At 38.6% G+C, this 23,006-nt stretch overlaps 1 protein-coding gene across 2 annotated transcripts; it reads right to left on the reverse strand.

Moving 5' to 3' along the window:
- Positions 1–2,333: 2,333 nt before the first annotated feature.
- On the reverse strand, positions 2,334–20,732 carry LOC111271977 (2-aminomuconic semialdehyde dehydrogenase). Of its 2 annotated transcripts, none has more exons than XM_086973115.1 (12): positions 20,458–20,732; positions 20,113–20,257; positions 18,886–19,039; positions 18,198–18,321; positions 16,007–16,218; positions 9,725–9,891; positions 6,912–7,087; positions 6,254–6,329; positions 6,032–6,127; positions 5,659–5,772; positions 3,885–3,980; positions 2,334–2,568 (listed from the first exon to the last, which is right to left on the reverse strand). In XM_086973115.1, exons 2-12 carry the CDS (start codon positions 20,194–20,196, stop codon positions 2,416–2,418), a joined length of 1,452 nt encoding a protein of 483 aa, XP_086829241.1. In that variant the 5' UTR covers positions 20,197–20,257; positions 20,458–20,732; the 3' UTR covers positions 2,334–2,415. The 2 variants fall into 2 exon arrangements, with proteins under 2 accessions (XP_086829241.1, XP_022708795.1); XM_022853060.2 differs by having other exon boundaries at positions 20,113–20,261.
- Between the last annotated feature and the right edge of the window lie 2,274 nt (positions 20,733–23,006).

Consider the following 23,006-nt stretch of genomic DNA (forward strand, 5'->3'; position numbering starts at 1 on the left):
CTCTGCTATAACGCGGTCCACCGCTTATACCTTCAGCCACTAGAAACAGCACGCTGGAGAACCGAAGATCAACAGGACATCGACTTGCTGCCGGTATATACATATGTGTACGTTCTGCGAAAGTTAATCTGCTCGCTACTTAATCCACACGGACGCCCATATTGTTATAGTAAATCTTATAAAGTGCATATACAGAAAGTATAACCCCGTGAGAGGTTAACTAAAATCTGAAGGTTCCAAAAGTAAGTTTTGGCCAAATCAACCTCGCAGTCTTTGTTCGATCTGCATATGCTCAAACAATAGCGTTTATATATCAATTTGTTTCTTTACCTTTTGAATTTTACATCTCTACTTAAATATGCAATTACAGGACAACTAATCAAAATAATGCCGAGCCGCCATTCATTTCTCACGGGCTCAGTTTTTGGCTGGGATAGATATTTCTCTTGAGGAGCTTCCAACCTTTCACAGCACTGAAGTGTCTCTAATATTCTTAGTACATTTATGTTTGCGCTACATAAATGGAAGCATAAATTTCAACTTACTTGTTGAAGTAAGTCTAGACCAGTGATCTCTCTTTAATAGAGCCACCTCTGGTGGCTTCGGTTTCGCCGGCGAACATTCGCAACGTAATACACTTTTGTCGGTTATGGGTAACAAGGACGAGGATATCCGTAACAATCAGGCAGAGTATCGCGCAGTATCGAAGGCAGTTAAACCGTTGAGCGATAATTGCAGCAGCACATAAGCGAAAAGAACTTTTCTAGTATCCTTCGATAGAACACCTACTGCACCGTATGCGTCAAATAAATCCCACGTGGCCATATAATGACATAAAAGAGGGTAGCCCTTTTATTATTGAGTATCCAGTAACGCGCAAGGAACAATATTGATATTAATCTTGTGTTTTCCATATAAAATAGATAAAAGTGGAACTTCGAGCGGTTTCTCACGTATACAATAAATAGATAAACCTACGCTGCCGCGTGGCAAGCAACCCATGGCTTGCGGGAAAGAGCCCTCATGTTAATAAAAATACACCTATTACGTTTGGATGTAATGGCAGATACTTATAGTATTTTATTTATCACTAGTAGCCGGATTCACAGCTGAAGATTTTGCCGCTTGAGGTAATGTAAAAGCTTTGCTTGCTATTTTTAATACTGTAAGATGGTAGATTTAAAATATGGCTTAGGTGTTATCTTTTTTAGGTAGTTGATATATCTACCAGTAAACAATAGAATAACAAATGTCGACCTATGACAAAGACGTGTTCACAGGAAACCTATGGTTGAATTGAAATATTAATACTAGTGCCCCTTATTATTAACAAAATTATATGGAGAAAGCGGTATAAGCTCAGTTATACTTCGAGCTTTCGTCGAAAGCAGCAATCCGTACGCCACCGCCTAAGTGGCCCATGCGATCTGTTTCTTGGGTATCATCAAAGTTGTAGAGTCTTGATTATTTGGATTATGTGAAAGTTAAGTGAACATTAAGGTTATGGGGGGTATCGAAGAATGCTGCGGATTCAGTATTAAAGAGACACACAAAAAAAAAACATGTTCCACTATATTAGCACTGGCTTAATGTTTAGGAAACATACGTGACGTTAACGCTACGTAGAATACTGCTGTCCTGGTTGCTTCTTGTCGAACTACCTAGAACTGAGGCGTATGAAAACTTACGTCGTTGATTATCTGTTGTGATAAATTAAAGAACCAAATGCCGGACATCCGTAACTAACCGTGTGACGTATGTCACACCGAAAGGAGTTTTAAGAAATAGTAACATTCTACTACATTTAGCTTCTGACCAACGAAATCGCTGGGCATGTTGAAACGCACGGGTTTAGGATTAGGTAAGCTTTGACTACAAGGGCAATTTGCATAGTACTATTTATTATAGGTTGATCAATTTTATGTCGCTGATTGCTCAATGTCATCAAGAACTTCGTTTCTTGGAAACTGTTAAGTCTTTTACTGAATTTAGTGATGTATTCACCTAATTTGAACGAGAAATGAAAGTGCACGCATCCTAGTATGACAGCATTGATGGGATATGCTCAATGGATACGCTGACGTTCTGAATGTGTACAACGTACAGTCCCTTACAAAAAATGGGTCACCCATCATATATATATATATATATATATTATAAAAAAAGTTGTATAAATATACCTAAAATTAGCCTGATACTTTACATTATTGTACGAAGTATTTTAGTTAAAAAGGAACTAATAGAAAGTATAACACACATAGCTATTACGATTATCACCTAAATTAAGATGTGTGCGTTCTTGTTCAACGGAACAAATAAGTAAAAGGGAATCATCTGTGATTTGTGAGTTTTCTTTATTATCATCGTCTCCATCATCACCTGGAATAACCACTGAGTCCATTTAGTCACTGATATCTACAAGCTGAAATCAACGCAAACAGTTTTGCATTCGGTATAGAACTCACGCGAGGGCTCCGTTCCTTCGCGGCCCAATCCCGACATTTTGGTCCCACCAAATGGCAAATGCAAATGACGAACGAGCCAACAGTTAGCCCAGATAGTGCCCACCTGTAAGAACATGTAGCCAACCGTAGTAAAAATATGTAACTAAATAGGTATTATAGACAAGTGTTTTATAACAATAATAATACCTTTATATATTACGATTGGATGCAAAACAAAAACGATCCAGGCCATATCGGCAAAGTTAGGATAGGGTTTCTTCCTAAAAGCCTGCATACTTTACACACACTGTCCCAAAAAAGCCATTTTTGTTCAACGATCGTGCATCACACTAACTCACACAAACTCACACAAACAGTAATAATAGGAAATTACGCAGAAAAATAAGCGTGCACGAATGAGGATCTATGGTTAGGTAACTGTCTCCAAGCTTTGATGGTAAACGGTGCAGACCATATTTACATGGCTCTGCTGCGACATTATATAACACAGATAAGGACAATCATAAAGGCCTAAAGGATAGAAGCAATGACTCGCTGTTACTTAAATTAATCGATTCTCAAATCCTGGTTACAGCGTTTGAACCTTCTGAGCAAAGCTTTTCATCTTGTCTTTCGTAAAAAGAATAAAAAGATTCTGTTTTGATAACAACTGCGACTACACTCATCTCATGACAATTATTGTTGAATCCTAGATATGTCTAGCTATCTTTGTTCTTTTCAAACACACCAATACCACGGGATAATCAATAGAGAACCTTCAAGGTGAGCACCAATGTACTATTAACTATTTTTGGCTATAGCAAATGCGCAGTTATAGTGTACAACAATGGCCCGAGCAAGACTTTGATTCACACTGGCACGTATAAGTGGCTTTTTTTCATATCCATTTTACCGTCGGAGCTAAACGATAAAAATAAGCCCATTTACTTTATTAGTCCATGTGTAGACAGATCGGGCGTTTTAAAATAAAAGGCTATTAGAGTCTCTTGAAAGGACGGGCATCGTTTTTTTCGCGGTTTTAGCACAGTAGAACGACAGTGTGATTCGTAGGTGCAGAACACTGATTGTTGTCCTTCTGAAAATCCAGCAAATCAAGTAACTAATACCTTTGGGATGAGACGAACGTTGAGTCAGCTAGACTTTGACTCCAGCTAAGGTGGTTATCGTTTGAATTCTACTAATTTAACATTTGATTGAATAGAACTTGTCACTATGTAATAGGCAAACCAAAAAAATGTTTTTCTTTTTGTTTTGCATCTTGGTACTAACATATGACACCTCGGATATATCGCAGCAGGGTTATGCTGTATGTCTGTACCATGTACACAAATTAAAATCGCCGATTCTGCATGCATAGATTATGGTACGCTAGTGAGGTACCACAAAGTTTATGGGAGAAGTAGCTAGAAGGTTACGTACGTCAATGTAATTAACAATGCGGTGAAGTCTGCGCACATCTATTGTCCAAACGCTTGCGCAGAGTCCGTATTGCACTCCATTTACGAGGTCCAGCACCTAACACAAAATGGTGGATATTTAGATCTTTAATGGTAGATCAACTTTTTTCGGTACTTATGCAATAAAAGTCTAGACACAGCATCATACGTTATATATTATTAGGTTTAGCGTTGCATTTAGCTTTTCCCTTAGAGTTTACTCTAGTTTTCGTAAGCCTAACGGAAACGCCAATGACTTTTCCTCAATGAACAAATGTAATCAATGACAAAAACATTAAAAAGAAACTCTTTTTGAATTGATCAGCAGTGAAACCGTTTGTTTCAATTCTGAATAGGGGCCCTACAGGTACTTTACACTTGTAGATAAACACTAAGGCCTCGAAATCTTCCTAAGACTCCTTTTCAACTATCTGCCTTATGATCTAGCTTCATTGATGTCTTGCAGTTACATTTTGCAGGCGTCTGAGTCGAATACTATTTAGGCTAGTGAGCAGCAACCCAAAGATACAACCATTGTGTATCTACTAAACCATTAATGCAAATAATTGATTGATAAATTGGACAGTCTGTAGCCAACTATTGACACCTCTCACTTTCTATAGTACAAATAGATTTTTTCCTTAGGAGGTCAATCACGTCCTGAGACAACGCTCACACCATGCTGGATCTATAAATTGTAATAATTTTAATAAATAAGTAAAACTGTTGAACGATGAAATTAATGAGATTTACTATTTCATTTCAGTTGGCCCAAATATTTTTACGAAATATAATTCTGTTGTGTTCCACTATGACTCAAAGCTTTGCCAGACATGAGGGGTAATGAATTACCTTTGCTAGTTGCTCATAAACGAAGTTAACTAAATGAGATAATGCAAATATGGGTTGAATACGAACCTAGAGTATTATGTAATACAAATGCGAAAATATATAGACAAAAAGAGACAGTGATGCATTCTATACGGAAAACAACATCACACAGTCGCATGTAGTTCAAGCCGTAGAAGGCCATATATCTATATGGGCGTAGTCTCAACAGAAAGGTTCGTAGGTGCCGCAAAAGAAAAAATTTCGTCCCCTTCTACTCCTAAGGTTATTCTCCTATATACTAAGCGAAACGATTTTTTCAGATATAACTAACAATATTGTACTTATACAACAGCTACTCCATCACCTAACTACTGTATAAACACAGCGAAACTTCGATTGACGGAGATTGCAAAGCAAACGTCCACAAGGCCTACTTGTACGATAGAAAATAATAAGCCCGGGGCTGACCCATTTTAGAAACAAATACAATTTACTAGTAATTGTAATGCATATCGGATGTTGATTTATTTCTTAGGAAGATTTGACGCGATGAATCGAGCAGTTGTATCGAATGATTTCGTTGAAGTGTTTATATACTAAAGAGCGTTATCCTTTTAGAACTTTCGCCATTTTGAGCTCCTATAGGAAACATGATTAATAAGAAAAATCATAATCAATATTTTACGCGGGCGATTCATCTATATTAGCTTCAATGATTTATCTTAAGGGCCCTGCAGTGGGACTGTGGGCAAAAAATACGAGAAAAAGGTAGAAATCATATTAATTCTCTAATGGTAAAAAAGGGTAATTAGGTATTCTGAATCTGTTTAGGTAGGATTACCCTAGATTATTAGTTTCCGTTACTCTACTATTATTTTCTATTGAAAGTAATTGGTAAACATTGTGGTACAATGTGTGGTACCTACTTCTTCCTCGTCACTAAATGAGCAGAAGCAGACTACCGGACCGAAGATCTCTTCTTGCATACAGCGCGACGAAGCAGGAAGACCTTCGATAACTGTCGGTAGCACATAGTAACCCTATATATACGCATAAAAGCAAAAATATGATTGTTCCAGTAATTTGTTACAAATGGAAACGTAATACAAATATAGTACACTTTTCAGATTCGTTTCAATTTAACAACACACTATCATCGTTTTTCAAGGCTTCGAATTCAATTATATAATCGGCAACATTTCGAATTACGAGTTCTTTAAATAGTATGGGATATAACCATATAATATATCCGTGACACAACTAGTGATCTAAAAAGTGCTAAGGCCGTAGTATACATACCAGGCTATGTTGATCGTCCAATCCCGGAACCGGATGTAAGCCCCCGGTTAGAACTGTGCCACCTTCCTCATGCGCTAACTTAATGTAACCACGTACCTGAAACGAGTACAACTCATTATTCATTATAGGTAAGGAAATGCTACAGGCACAATAACTTATTTGTGAGGTTAATTTTGGCCTATTAAACGAGAACAAACAGAAATACATACTCTCAAGGTCTACCTTTTCGAAGTGTTCCTTTGAGATCAAAGCTCCCAAAAATGAATCCCGTTCAGTTGGAGGTCCGACCTTTAAAGCTCTGTAAAATAAAAATTAAGTATTACTTATTTGAGTTATAATTATGAACCAATCTGCTAAAGATTATCTACACAATTATACGTAATATTTTATGTGTGATCAGGTTTTCTTTGTACGAGTAAAACCCGACTGATAATTTATCTGGAAACAATAAGGTGGTCTCTCGTACAAGACTTCTGATTTTTCATAACGTGTTCAGAAAGTAAGTAGAAGTGGTGGCACGTATATATGCCATTACCATATTAATATGATTACTACGTCAGTTCAAATCTATGACTCATAGAATGTAGTTATGACTCTATGTCTTCTGGTTTTAAAATGTGAATCATATGCCAGATCACAGCCCAGCAGCTACATCTTGACATCGTACTGTGTTGTCTGTTTCTGTCTTTTCTATGCGTTTTTTAAATAAATATGAGTATTAGACTGGTAGAGGTCTATAGAGTCAGGTTGTTAATTACGGTGCTACTTTTTCCTCATAGTAAAACAGGCTAGCAAATACAATCACCTTGCGAACGGCTCATACATAGTATATATTAGATAAGGCACATTTAGACAGATAGAGATATCGATTGGAACTTGCTTGGTCTCCTCAACGAAGTCAGCTAAGAACTCTTTGTAGATACTCTCGTGCACGAACACCCGGCTCGTACACAAACAAATCTCGCCCTGGTTTAAAAAGCACGCGCGCAGAAGGGTTCGCAAGCATTTGGCCCGGTCACAGTCAGGAAACACGATCGCTGCATTTTTACCACCCATCTTCATAAGGACGTGAAGTGTATGCACGCACGCACGCACATGTAAAACGACAAAGGCAATTCCATAACATAGCGGCATAATGTTGTCCTTGACTATTGTTCGTAAATGATTGATGGACCAATATTCAGAACAGGCCTCATGAAAGTATCTCACGCATGACATCTCAAGCAATTGCTATCACAACAGTTAAATCTAAGTGATGCATCGGTATATTCTGCCGGCCTATGGAACTAACGAAGCGTTCAAGGCCATGTACCATACTTCTTGCTAAGAAGAGTTGCAAACAGTCAGTCAGTGTTATATATTAGGATCCAATGTCCAAAGCTGTCTTCAATATTTTTTAGATAGTCCGCTAGCTATTGTACCAGCCTGCCTTCATTCGTGGTGTTTAATAGTTGCCCTCATTAATAAGTCTGAAATTTATTAACACTCCTTAAAACCCGGCTGAATTATACTACTCGTCTGCGTAACAGTTTAAAGTCGACCTGGGGAGAATATTCTGGTTTGCAGCATCTTTAGCGGGGCGTTCGAATCTTTAATAAGCCTATCAGGTAAACAAGTAGTTATTAAACATATTCTGCAGGCGTAGCATTGTAATACACAAAGTTATATAAACGCAAATCTGAAATTCTTGTCGTCGATAGTTTTGCGGCTTTCTAATCGAAGATAAGGAAAAAATATATCTCGATTAAATTTTTTTTCTAACAGGATGCATTCCTCTACGTATATTCGATAAGTACTCATTACATACATAAAAGTACGTGTAGAACCAAAACTCGGCTGCGAAACCACCTGGTACGTATACTATTCAAAGCTAAATATTAAACTTTTACAAGCGACCCTGGTGGACTGTAAAACTAAATAAATTTGAATTCGTTAAGGTAGAATGAAAATGTATGTGGTACAATTACCCCCCTGATTTTTACACGCTTGTTCTAGCGTTTGCTCAAAGGTTACGGTTGCTCAAAGTGAATTGGGAGTGAGGCATTTTTGTTCCCCAATCTCCCTTTTTAGATTATGGAAAACACCGTAATCGCACATAGTTTCGGAGAATAAGAGGTAGAACATTCCTATTTTCAATCCAGAAAATAGTTTTGCCATGGCAATGGGCTGTGGCATTGTCCTCAAGTAACCGGACTGTGTGCTTTCAATTACCGTATTAACAGCCCATGCATCTCCTAAGGAACTCAAAATAACGGGCGTTCTTTTCGGCGAACATCTCATAGTAGTAGATGCCTTTGATGTAGCTTAATGTGAAACGATCAATTTTACGTTTACACCTATTCTACACTGTCATCGAACTCGATTTCTCTCCAGGACTTGGTTCGATTCAATATTTTCAACTGGCCTAAACTCAATTCGCGGGAAACCCATTTATTACTCAGTTTCCGCATTTTCAGTACTTAAATTATAGAATCGTTACACGTTGTATGTAAGACTTAGCCGACAGAGCCCTTAAACTTCAAGTTGTGCTTTTGCGAAAAGCTTCTTTGACTGCGGCAATATAGTCTCGTCGTCCTGGTCCCTATGTCTAATCACTTACGTCGTTGATCATAACACTTCAGTATTCGTTCTTGAAACGTTTACACCATCCACGTAATGTACTCCCGTTTGAGGCCTTCTTGCTTAACGGTTCAATTATCCTTGATTAACTGCTGTGGCGCTATAGTCTTAAACACTGAACTTCGAAAAAAAACACTTCGAAACTAAAAGACGTTCCTTCTTTTGAACTCATTATGGTATCATTATAAAATTTGTCATCCAAATTTTCACAATGCACAATGCAAATTTCTCTTATATATTCTATTGCGTATAATTATTGTATAGTTATAAATAAGCACTCTTTGTAATAAATCAAAACCTATCATATTGACAAATTTTCTAGTCTTCTTACGTAACGTTATACTGAGCCGCTACCTCGAATTTTTTCTCGAAAGAATCGGCACAATCAGTCGTATTCCTATTCTTGGGTCCTAAGCAAATCATATCCGCTTGCAGACTGAAGTTTGCCCAGAATTTTGAGTGTTGAACCACCTGAGGCAATCTCACTGTGTCTTTCTTCCGCTCGATAAAGCGGAGATCTTCTAAACAGGAGCACGCCAACTTACCTTAATACAAGTTCAACCTCAAAACGTCTAGTTCACCCATTAGTCAATCGTTTACAGTATGTGTCCTGCTTTTGCAATTGGACGGATCCGCATCAAGCAAAGGTCATGTTCGTAAAAGTATAAAGTTGTTAGATTTTTGAAGCAATAGCGTACATGACAATTCTTATTGAAGAGAAGAGGAACGCTGGGCGTGTCACTGTAATTTATAACGCTTCAGTCGAGTAATTAAGCATAGGAAATCCAAAAAATTCTATCCTAAAAATAGATGATGAGGACTTTCGTGAATTTTCTAATATGGTGGTAGCACCAAACGCTTACTTATACGTGGGACTTTCGATTACATCGATCCTGTTGAACGACTATTGTAAGGTGGTTAAGTCCTTGCATGTTAATATTCGTTTACAGGGATTAATACGTTTCTGATATTGAACTTTTTTTTTTTAATTAAATTTTCGTAATATTAATAGAACACCCAAAAGAAGACTGCGCACGAGAGAAAGTAGCCTTAAAAAAGTAAAACACCATTTACCTCTAGCGAGCACTTCTTTGCCAAGGGAGCGGCTATTTCTGAGATGCGAGTACCTGTCCGAGTGCTCCCCGTGAAAGAAATGGCACGTATTTCTGGATGACTGCAGAGAGCTTCTCCAACAGGGTCGCCTAAGCCGAATACGAAATTGCAGACCCCATTTGGAAGACCTATAAGTACAGAACGAAGCAAATACAATATTGAAGTTACTGTCTTAGCGATCTGATATTTATCAGAGAAATTTGTACTATTATCTCATCGACGGTAAGAACAAACGGTACGTGTTTACCATACTCTGTTTCTTTTATAAAATATTCACTTATCTTTTTTATCGCTGCCAATTTAGTGCTTTAAAAAAGATTGACGATAAAACAGACGATCGACGAAGGGCTTAGCAAACATAGGCAAATCAACATTTCTGGCAACCGGAAAAGCCGCACGCGGAATTATACTTCAATAAAGTTTGAAATACCGTGAACTACCTGTTCCAGTGTTCTAGAGCAACTAGCGGACAAAATATTTATTTTAAAACAGGACTGCAAAACGCTCGATAAAAGAACGGAACTACTGCTATGGAGGATATATTGATCTGCGAATATTATTGATGAACTTTAAAGTTCGGCCAAAAACCTGACAGTTAAGTTACATGAATGCACACATTAATAATTAGAGGCACCCAATTAGTAGAGCTACAGCCACAAGTAGAATAAGGCCTTCCAAGGTACGGAATAGAATATCATAGTTTTCGATGCAATCAAACCAGATCTGTGTAACTCATAAAAACAAGATCTGAGAATCCGTAGCAACGTTACTGCTAAACAGTTCAATAGGATACTTACAGCCATGAACGTAGCAAAATTAAACCATTTACATTAGACCATCCAATATTAAGATAATAATAACGAGAAAAAACATTGCACATAGCCACAACAGGTACCGCCAAATATCCGGTGCTCTAGTGAGGCGAATATAGCACGAACCATAGTCACCAAAAAACAATATGGAACACAGATAGATAGAAACATATACACCGTTTAGATATGCAATGATGCATATGTATATAATTCATTTCACGTCAAATTAGTGTTTTTTTTTTTATTAGAAAAAAAACTACGTTCTACATATGTAACTATGTCCAACTACGACCATGATAATTTAATCTAAGATTAAGTTATCAGATGTATGAAAAACACGGTCTCAAAAAATTCCTCGGTGCCGTCAGCTTCCTTTAGTCAACATTTTGGCCTAAACGTTATCCTTGGTTCAATATGTTGGGCCTGGACGGTTCGGATTTCGTAATTGTAAGGAGAACCCCGGTATTGAAAGCATTATGTATGTATCTTTGTTTTATCGTAAACGAATCCATTTGTATAACGTCGAGGCTATCCCCGCATGAGTGAAGCCTGTAACCTTCCCGCGTCTGTGTCGAGAAAGCTTATTTTAGTTGGTGTGTTCTTTGTAGCTACCAAGGCCTCTGTATACACGCAATGCGCATCTAAATGTGGAGCAAACTGGCTTCCGTTAAAATGAAAGATATTGGTTTGCTTACTTTGGCCAAATAATGAGCTAATGGAATGGGGCCTAGAAAGGTACAACCTCGTACGTTTTAGAGTCGAAATACCAAACTGAAATAGTTAATATTCAAAGTTAATATTGCACTCCTTTCGGCAATTTTCAATAGAAGATAATCGATACCTTTGATGTCATTTTTCGCATAAAGAATTATCTGCTTTTATATATGTTGCACTACTGTAAAAACTCCATGAATCTGGCCAAACGTCAACAAAGCACAGCCCGATTTTGTATGATATAGATTATGTCATTTTTCTAAACAGGTAGGCGCCTTTTTTTGCTCGGACGAAACCTTTTAGAGTGTTTAAAAATTCTATTTTATACGATTTAACGTGGATTTAACGTGGAGTAGCTTAACGAGCACAAGTGAGCTTTGCTCAGAATCGACAAAAATTCAGTGCTTATGTGTGGCTGGCGATGTTTATGTAGAGACCTCCAAAAAAAAACCGAGAAACTCCAAAAAAGCCGAGGTCTCGTTATGATAGATTGTCTGCTATTTTGGGGATTTTAAGATTCTCGGCAAAGATATGCTTGTTTCCTCGTCACGCTTTGGGGTGGAAAATAGCCGTCTGATGCAGCGCCTACTCAGCCTTCGGTTGCAAGACTTAAAATTTTATTTCTGAACAAGTATCGGCAACTAAGCTACCTAAAAAGTTATGATATTTATTATTTAAAAAGTTATAGTACTGTCGTTTTTTTTTTGCTCGCGCATATTTCTACATCAGCCGAGATTTTAAACAATGCACATGTGTTTCTATTGAAGACTTGCATAAACCACTCAGTAAGTATTTCGTGGCAAACCTTGATGCGATTTTATTAGGACTCTGATAGACCATAGCTGCAGACAGTTTTCAGAAAAACCCTATGTGGATTGAAAAGACCCATATTTGTTCCACTACCTCTGAGGGGTCGATGCTCGTAACCGGCCACGACCATTAACATAGCTTTAATCTGGTAAACAAGATGTTTACTTTTGATGCTTACTATCATCTATTGTATTGTTTAATATGTACAAAATGTTACCCTTCCGGTCCTCCATTCGAGTCCATTAGGATGAACGGTAGGCGTAGGCTAATGTACAACATAGCATTACTACAAGATATCATGTCGAATTGACTCCATACCTCTACGGACTATACGTATGTATAGGATCTTCTAAGTTCGAATGATTCGAAATAGGCGTAGTGCTTTCATAACCGCTCTAATATAGGGTAATTACAATCTTGTTGCGCAATAAATCAACCAATACTGTTGATGTTTCCCATGTCGACCTATCTATACATCGATTTCGCATATCTTTAGGTCGCTACAGCCAGCCAAGCTGGTGAGACTCTATAAAGCAAATAACGTTCAACGGAGGAACATATGTCGCTTTAATTTATTAAAAACTATTGTATACGGCGACTTTTTGATTGCCCCGTAGGTATGGCTAGATTCTGTTTAGCACCAGCGGTCGTCTTTTCATCATTAATCGGGTATAACTCTAGGGTGAAAAACCTGGCTATAACAGGAATACAGGACAGAAGGCATGCGTCTAGAAAAAAAAAAGTTGGCGCTGGACGAAAGTAGAAATGTACGTACGCTAAACGTTAACAGCTATTAACCTACAGGACAATACCCCGGGCTGAACCCTAATGCGCCCTCTAGTGAGCGAAGCCATACAACAATAATACCCGTATCTACTGTCTTATGTTAACATACAAGACGCTGTTTCATTAAGGCTAACAGCGACGTGTTCAGCGGTCAATAGGTCCCGGCTCCTAGCGCTTACAAAGGCCGTTCAGCGCCTACGAAACAATACTGTTCTTGCTAACATAGTTACTAACAGTGCAGCCCTCTAATGACATATGTCGGCATCATTTATCACGTGAATCGACGAAAATATCGAGGACGAGTAGCAGCAGGCGGCAGAGGATCAACCTTGAAAGCCCTATGCACAACGGCCCTCGTATTTAGAAATAGGTAACAGCACTCGGCACGACTATAAGCCCTTTTCGATTGCTTTACGGGGCAGCAGGCACTAGCTGAAACCAGTGAAAAAAAATATTAATTCAGGCTAGTCCAGTTTAGCTGGGCTACGACACATAACTGATTGTTTTGGTTCATCTCCAAATAGAAAAGCAGGGTGGATCGAACGAGAATTCTACCGTTGCCCCTGACTGAAGCGACGGCAAGTCTGGACTCAAAACAGAGGAGTCGAAGACAACTAAAAGCGAACGAACGGAGCGAAAAACTAAAAAAATAGTAGTCGTTAAAGGCGAACTAGTTTGGCTGACAAAAAAGCAGAACTGCGAACCATGGTATTAGCTAGTCGTAAACATTAGGTGAAACATTTAATGGAGCTTAATGCTACATAATAATGGAGTAAATGGTTTAAGCAAATTTTTAGAAATAACGCCGTATATTTTGTGCGATGTAGTCTGCTGTCAGTCCGTCATCCTGACCGCTGCGACATCGCTCAGAGAACAGCGAACAATTGGTGCCTTGGTCACCATTATGTTCCGTTGCCTTCGGCAAAATCCATCAGCATCGTTTGTAAACGTGCATCTACGAGAAGAACATATACCTCAAAGGCCGGCCTGTCAATAATACAGGGCCGAAGCTACTTTGATGTATCAGATAAGCTCCCCGTGCCAGCAGCCTGTATTGGCCGTTGGCTCAAGAGAATGCATTCTGTTAAGTTTAGCTGATTCGGTAACTTAAGTAATTTGCCCTCGGGCTGCATCTATCCGTAAATATTGCAGGCGGCCGGCCAGACCTACTTTCTTTTGCCTTCTATTTTAGAGGATAGCACGATTGAATGTGGAGCCCAGTTACATGTTCTGAAATACGTAATTTAATATACTCATCTAATTGAGCTATTTTTTTTTCACTTTTAAAGGCTCAACACTTTAGGAACTAACTAAACTAGAAAAAGTAATTTAATACAAATACGGGACTTGGTTATAGTAAATCAGGTCGAAACGGAAATGTGGATTCACTTGGGCATCACGAGCCTTTGGGTCGCCCTTTCCTCATTATTTTCACGAAAATCTAAAACAGCGCCAAAGCTACTAGGCCAAAACATAGTAGGTTTCTGAAGAAGATGTCATCCTTTTACCAGAGGACCTAGCCTAATATGTGGTTTTATATATTTGTAGTCGTAATATTGGTTATGGCCAGTCTTAAAGGCAGGTCGATGAGAGGGAAAAACTCACGTTGGGGGGTCAATAACGTTGCTGGCCAGGTTTGCATAGGTTGCTCGATACCAACGGTTCAAAAAACTCGTAACATAATAATAATATTACATATCAATGATTGTTCCATTTATTCCGATTGCTAAATACATTCTCTGTATCCAAGATCAACGTATAGTGCAGTCTTCAGATGTCCACAGAATGTGTTTGGGTATGACATGCACTGCTTACTACCACCACTAATTAAATAATCTAATGAAAGTTCTTGGCCTCATTCACTGTAAGTTGCTGTCATGAACACAACGTTACCCTATGCTGCGCACCCTTCCAATCTCGCTCGAAAAAAAGAAAAAGAAAAATTAGAAATCATCCTACTTCATTCGTCTGACAATTTTACCTCGTAGCTACCCAACAAGTCTATCCTTGTCGCGTTCGTTACATATGCAAATATCAAGATACAATGTATTTTGTGCGCATAGTATGTGTGATTGTGACGGGTACGGCAGCAGGCATGTCTGTGTCCTGACAACAGCTGACAATGGTGGACAGTCTATGGTATATAGGAGATCCAAACACCTAACGAGAAAGAATTGTTAATATCCGTTGCTAGGTTTTGATAGGCGCTTTTTACTGTCTATAAGGAATGAGCTAGATTAAGCGCACCTCCTACAGCCTAGTCGAGTTGCGTTTCTCGACAGTATCTACTAGGATTAGATAAATATACCAGGAGAACGCCATATGATAACATATAGTAGAATATCAAATCTCAACGATAGAATGTCGTCTTATAGAAAATTCGTATATTTACCATAACAGAATAGCTATTTGAAAGGCATTCTGCGGCTGTCCTTTTCTCGCTTACGTTGAATGTAATAGAACTAGAACTGGTATATTTCGTAAAGGATTGGGTACTGAACACAGTGACGCTTTCTTTTTTCTTTCCTATTCAAGCAATGAGTAAAATTGTATTTGTATGATAGTAACTAAAAGCTGCTAAGATATGGACAATTGAAGTTATGCTTGGTAACGGATACGTCCACAGTTCATGAGTGATTCTAAACGATACAGAATCACTGGACTATTCGGGGACTGTAACATTTGCTTAACGAAATCGTTTTATTTACTTAGTTACCGAACCGCTTTGGTCGGCCTTGGTAGCATTGTTAGTACGATTTCTGTGCCAGTTAGAAGTAACTGCCCTTTCGGTTTGTTAATATAAAATTTTAGCGTAAACGTTGGCTGTTCGAACAATTAAAAAGCCGTTTACACACAAACAAAATTAGAAACCGCACTAAATATGAAGAAAAGATTTCGAAGGAACCCATCATCCTAAGAACCAACGCTTTTTAATTGTGTGATCCATAATCTTTTTCCGAACCTGAACAACTGTCAGTTTCCTCCATAAGCTAGAAATTCATACCTAATGATCCAATGTACTGTAGTCATGTTGGACAAAGGCTTGTTTAACGTGGGCTCCGCTAATGACCTTTAATCGAGTGACAGGTCCTATTACTTAACCTGTTCGTTAGATACTCACCTGCCTCGAGAAACAGTTTGGCGAGCATAAAAGTCGTGACAGAGGTTAGCTCCGAAGGTTTGGCAACCACAGCATTACCGTACACGAGAGCTGGCGCAAGCTTAAAGGATAATAGGTACAGAGGCAAATTCCATGGGGTGATGATGCCCACCACACCAACTGGGGAACGACATACGTAGTGAAGAAGTTGCGAACGAGGCTGGGGAACGGCCCTGTTTAAATAGCAAATTTACATTAAACAAGAATAGCAACTGAGACAGTTCAGCAGTGTTTATGAAGCAGATATATCCGTGACACAAGGATAGCTACTATGGGAAAAAAATGCACATTTCAAATGGGCTGAATTCGTGCACTAATTGTCATCCTTGAGATCGTTGAACCGCTGATTCACAGGATATGTGATGCTATTGAGCTAATTACGTGCTTTATGTTGTTTATACTAAGATAAAGCACACTATTTACTGCAGCGGGAAATGCTTAGTCCTTTACTCGAGGCTTATTCTACAAATCTGTGTTACTCCACTTTCCAATGTGTCGTTTGAAGAAGACTCGAAACGTACGTGAGGTGTTAGGAACCCGCTTACCGCACGTGTTTGCCAAATCGGAAAAAAAATCATTCAGCTTCATATGAGAACGGAGTTCGAGAATTTTGCGTACGTCGCAAACAGAAATCAAATCTCTACTAATCATTTCTGTAAACTTTAAAATGTCTTCCGAACGAGGGTAACCTATTCCATATGTAATTGTCATTTGCCAGATAAAGAAAGCGAAACTACTTAGTGACATCTGCAATCTGGCGTTAAGCTTGCCACCACAAAAGGCTGTCCCGTGTCGTTTTTGATGCTAAAGGGTAAAGTATCTGATCCGCTAAAGCTTTCGAACTAAAACTAAATTAATACATTATAGACAAGTGTATAATATTATCTATCGATTTTCGTCGGTTTCTAAGTTTATTACTCGAAACGTTACTCTAAGTGAATCAGTTGCCATCGGCATTGCACCGAGCCATATCAACGTGGCTATCCAGTGTTTCTGATGGGAAACTTACAGCTCCATAATGGATAATACACTACACTGCTATTTACAAAGGGATTCGCATAAACGACGCAAGTTTGAAAAAACATTTGTTCAATAAACAGTCATTGTACACTACAGTTCTATAGGTCTATTAGTTCAACACAAAATTTCAGTAAAATCTGAAAATCTTGTGTTTCAGGCATTTCTAAATTGTTCGTCCACCGACTAAGGTACAAGTCCATCAATTTTAACGTTCGTTTAGCATAACACAATGGCGTTTTCCGTTATAACAAATAAGCAGACAGATCGTCCAAGCATTGACTTGTGTTTTGTTGCTTCGTAGCGTACACAACCCAAATTTCAAAGGAAAATTGATGTAAGTTTCGAAAAGTTGGTGGATCACGGCATCAAAAATAAGCCAATGTGATTAACAAGCACGAACAGTTGATTTAAATCAACTATTTGAACGAAGAGTAGAAAAAAACCAAAGCAAATTTCGGGACATTGTGTCATTATTATATAGCTCTATCCTAAAAATTCGAAATGCGACGAACACGCACCTCGGTCACCTCTTTCGCTTTTCCAGACTATTTGAAAACTGACACAAACAAACCCGTTCTTTTGAGAACATTTCTGAGTGCCCTCGTGAAACGTTGGCGGCCGTTCGTTTTTAAAGGTTTTCCCTTCTCCGATGCTCACATCACAACAGACCTTTCCTCAAAGCTGGCTAGCTGTCATATGCAATGATTCAGAACTTATATACACAATATAGCGGAGCTCGCGTTGATTTGTTTGTCTTCGTCATGGGTTTTAAGCTGTGGCTATCGTAGTGTGTGGGATCATTGTATCATACTAATCGAAAGTTAAAATCGAGATGTTTGACACTTAGCGAATACTTTTTTGGCGCACCGTAGACACAATCCTTTTGAATTTGAAGATTGTTTCGTTTCTTTAAATGCACAATCATTGTCCACTTAAACAATATAATTAATTTATATTTTTCGATCTTATTACGCCGTTGATGTATCTGTAGGAAGAAAATAGTCAAACACTTTCGGAAGTCACTATATGCAGAACTGTGAACTTCTTTCTGTCTTTCCCCAACGTCTAAATCGTGTTCGAGTTATCCAACATGATCACGCCAATAATAACAATAACTCGGCAATCTACCTACAATTCACGATCATTAACAGCATTGTCGGCAAAATGTCTAAAGTTGTGAATAGCTCTAGGAATATCGACATCCTGAGCAAGCCACACGGGCTTTCCCTGATCCCGTGATTCTGCCACAGCAAACTCTGCAAGCAAAAGTGTAAAATAATCATCCTCATTAATAATAATAATAATAATAATAATAATAATAATAATAATAGGGATTACTCAACGTTTTGATTAAGTCGTCTTTTCCCATTTAACCTACACGTTTGGGATAAAATAATTTACCATCACTGGCGTCATAGACGTAAATGCAAATGACAACGCCATCTGCGACCATCTACCAACGAAAATAATAAGCCAGTGAAAAAACTGAATTAGATAGAGTATCGAAATATATATTCAATTATTATTATTATTATAGTATTCCGTAGTAAAGTAAATTTATATTTACTTCGCTTAACTTGTGATATCCTCAAGGGTCCCAGATAGCGGAATACGTCGTCCAATGGAAACAATTCACTAAGGAAAGCTATCTAAAATACCTGCCACTTACATTATTACGATCAAAATAATACGTCTATGTATAACGTGAGTTTTTCGCAGAAACACAGCTAACGAGCAAATGAAATATCCTCAAGAACTGATGGGTACGGATATGGGCATTGGACGTCCTAAAGTTACACATAACATTTTCTCATTTATACCTTCGAGACGTTCTTCGAGAAGATCGGCAACTCGCCTTAGCACAGCGGCTCGTTCTGATACCGTTTTACGTTGCCATAAAGGCTGTGCGCGCTGTGCCACCGCAACCGCCGTCCAAACGTCTTTACAGGTAGAGCTTGCAACCTTCGAATATACCTTAGAACACGAAGGATATTTGACGTCAGCGATCTAGTGAGATGCGCGCCATATATTCAAATAATTACACTGTATAGGAAGCGCTAGACAATGCATGCATAGCTAAGCGACTTGCAGACCCATGCAAACTGGATAAACTGACAACATAATTCGGCTTATTTCTTTTCATGAATCATAACCCTGTCTCTTTTAATGCTATTCCCTTCTTGCCTAACTGCAGTAGGTTTGCGCGTCGAATAAACCTTAAAAAAATTATGGTTTTCATAGGTTCGACAAGCAATAACCGGATTTAGTGGCGGCTAAATGAAAGAGAAATATAGTTCTTCTTTACCGACTATATAAACAAGCAGATCTTGCGCATATCAAAGTGTACGACACGTGGCACTGCCAATTTCTTCTTATATACAGGGTAAAAATGCCTCGTATACATCCGGCATTCGGGATTGCACCATAGTCTTTTTCATAGGGCAAACGTGGGAAGACAGCCTAGCCTGGAATGGTAATGGTGAAGCACAGCCGGTACTGCGTCACGATCATATTCTGCTCTGCAATGGTCTTATCCTGGGCTGTGAAAAAAACGGTACCCTCTAGCCAGCTGTCTATTCCAACTATGACAAGCTCTGGATGACGCCAGGCCTCTTTCGACTGTAGCAGCGATACGGTGTTCCTGGCTATTCTCTACCTGTCTAAATGCACGTTAGCAAGACCAAGAGCAATGTTGATCCTCCTAAGACTGCAGAAGTCGTGATAATGTAACAAACTGCACGCGTACAGTGCACGGGTACTGTGTACCCAATATATGTTCAATTTGGCAGTTTATAAAGAAATCTAGAAAAGTATCGGTTACATCGTATGTATATGAATCATCGCAAAGGCAAAAGCGGTCTGAAAAATAGCAACAAAACAACTAAATTGGATCCTTTAAGCTAAAAGCAGCGATACAGCGAAACAGATGAACACAGAATCTCCTCCGCATATTCAACGTAAGTAAATGCTACCTTAAGCCGTAAACTTTTTTTTTACCTGACCATACTAACCTTAATTTCTCAATGGTAAGCTATTTCCAGACTTACTTGACCAGTAGCCGGATCAACGTTGTCCAAATACTCCTGAGTAGGCTCAAATTTTCCATCGATGAAATTATTGACCACAAACATAGTATCAACACGAGCGTTCTCAGTAATAAAGATGCAAAGCTCGTTTTTGGGTAACTCGCACCTGTCTATGATGCTTCCTTCGATTAGATAAATTATGTCTATGCTTGAAAACTAACTGACTATATTAATAAGGTGTTTATTTTATTTAATGTCAAGATACACTTCTCAAACACTTCGAGGTATTTCCTTAAAGACGTTTCGTTTAGTGGAGATAGTTAGGTATGAAATTGTTTTTTAACGTTTAGTTCATTCACTGGTTACCGTGTTATCCGCCTCAATGACCTGGCAATCTCGGTGGCCGCTTTACAATCCTAGCCAAGGCCTATTCTGGTGCGTCTTCGAATTCTGCACTGGGCGATAGTTATTCCAATTAGCACTCTAAGACTAAGGAATAACCATTACGCCATCCGCTAACACGTCTCGGTTTGTGGAGGAGAATCTGTCTACTTGTTCTGGTTTAGAACGATTATTTTTCGATAAACTATGCAGTCTATGTTCATTGTAACCTATTTATGACGGGTAGTGCCAGCTCTGCCAGCATCACTGATTGGCCTTTTAGTATATATGGGCATGTGCGAGTGCCAGTCGAAAGAGAAGCATCAGTTAAGAATAACTTGCAGTACTAGCGTAACTTTTCGATGCGCTAGTCCACAAAATAACGGAATCTTACGACGTAACAGTACATAATAAAATAGAATAGCTTTCTATAGGACAACAGAAGGCAGCAGTATCGTAAATAATTTCCACGAGAACCGTGTCGGTCCTTTACACCCACAAAGGCCCAATACCCGACCAACCTATACTAATGGTCTTGCTTAAGCGGTGAGATTGCCTTCTGCCTTATCTTTGTCATCACTTTTTTGCTAAACAAGAACTCCCGCTAATAGATGACCAAGCCAGAGGCCGTCAGCAGTGCACGCTCGGATAGAGAGAGGCTTTTTACAGCTTTCCAACACGTCTGTGTTAAGCCAAGGTAAACTACAGCTTAGAACAACACTGAGTAAGTGACGTAGGCCTGCTTATATATAGGTTCATTGCGTAGGGCCTTAAAACTAAAGACATCATCGCTTTTCCGGATATTCCCCAGGACGAACAGACGATACGTATATCAAAAATGAGCTGAAACTTGGACATGTCCACTGTTGAGATAGTGTGCAAATTCTTAACCGTAAGCTGACGAATTTTACTACATGAACAAGAGCTACCTGCCGAGGCGATAGTCACACACAGAATCTTTTTGTATACTTAATCATTCTCAGAAAATAGTAAAAATGTATTAAAATTTGTGCGAAAGCATGATCTAGCGAACGCTTCAGTCATCTATATATAGTGAAACAAATTTTCGCCTCATGGTGAAGTCACCTGATCAATACATATCCTGAAAAATATAACTTCCGTTGAGTTAGAGGAATGGGCTACTTTGACAGGTACCGTAGCTTCTGAAAGCCTAACAGATATTTCCTCGACAGCAGACTCCAGCGTAACTTGATGGTTTATGCGTTTTTTTTTTTATCCAATCCAATCATGTCTTCCATCGGAACTTCTAAAAGAATTTGCTTACACACTGAGAGTTGTTTTATATACAGAACCATTTAGATGTAGATGACGTAGCAAGAAAAGGCAATATTGATTTCCACAACCTATCCTGGTTGAACCACCATCAATAGCCTCGACATCTAGATTCAGCTAATCTACTTGGGTAGGGTCCATAGATAACACTACTGCCAGTTTGGCATATCGAGTTCGAACCTGCGGATATCCACAAACTTTTTGAAGGTGGGCTTAAATCACGGTCCGTTTATAACATGGGCAGGTCCAGCCAAAATGATGCTGAATGTCACGCTTTTTGTTGAGGCAGGGGGCACACTGACACCATCTCAGCAGGATAGGTTAAGAAGCCGCCCTATATTGTGATAATAGAGCTGAACTACAAATGATGCTTGGTAGGTGATTAATTTCATACGTGCTAAACGTTTTTAGACACGAATTTCTGAAAATTGAAAACGTACTATTAAACCAAATAGGTATACGTCTTTGAATAAACAAATATACAGCATTTATCGTGTAAAACGTAGAATGGCGCCTGCACAAAGTGAGAATAATTTATATTTGTGCGTGGGAAATGTGGCAAACGTATTGATACGAGCGGTAAAAATAAAGATAATTTATGTCGAAAGAACGCCATTCAGGATCAAGAGTGTGAATTAAAATGAAATTTCTAGTTAAAATCATTTTATATTTTCGATCGTTGTGCCCATTTGATTCTCCATAAGAATGGAGAACCTAACTATCGTTATATCAAAAGTTAACTACTCAAGAAATTAATCTTTCAAGGTTTATTTGTCCTTTTTTAAAAGCGCCCATTGCGTATATATATATATATATATATATATATATATATATATAATTTGGCGATTTGTTTAATGCGGCGAGTTAGCATGTCATTTGGCATATTTAGAAAGCATCAGTAACGTTTAGAAGAGGCATCTGACCGTGATGGACGCAATGAGGCAAACAGTTCTCCGACAAATGCAATCTGGATGCAAGCAGGATGATTGAAGTAGGTCTCGCAACTTCATCGTTAACCTCACTAGATTCTACTATGATAAAGCTAAAATGCTTAGCAGGGTCCCGCACCTGGAGAGTCTGTACAAAGTTTAAAATTTGAAGTAAAAAAAATTTTTTACGCATTTACGATAGGCAGCTGTAATTATCTCATCGGTGTCGGATGCTACACTAGTTTTAATGTTTGCTGCTACAAAGATTTTTTTTCGGTATATGACTGAATAAAAGCCGGCCAAAACTATAGT

This window comes from Varroa jacobsoni, unplaced genomic scaffold (assembly GCF_002532875.2).
Source record: "Varroa jacobsoni isolate VJ856 unplaced genomic scaffold, vjacob_1.0 contig01341, whole genome shotgun sequence".
Lineage (NCBI taxonomy): Eukaryota > Metazoa > Arthropoda > Arachnida > Mesostigmata > Varroidae > Varroa > Varroa jacobsoni.

What these genes read in the sequence shown, in the direction of transcription:
- LOC111271977 (XM_086973115.1), bottom strand. Translation starts at nt 20,196, where the DNA reads ATGTTTGTGGTCAATAATTTCATCGATGGAAAATTTGAGCCTACTCAG. An exon ending in CAAAGAAGTGCTCGCTAGAG is followed by an intron (nt 7,088 to 9,724) that starts GTAAATGGTGTT and finishes GTCCTTATGAAG; the next exon opens with ATGGGTGGTAAAAATGCAGC. An exon ending in GCATTGTTAATTACATTGAC is followed by an intron (nt 2,569 to 3,884) that starts GTACGTAACCTT and finishes ATGTTCTTACAG; the next exon opens with GTGGGCACTATCTGGGCTAA.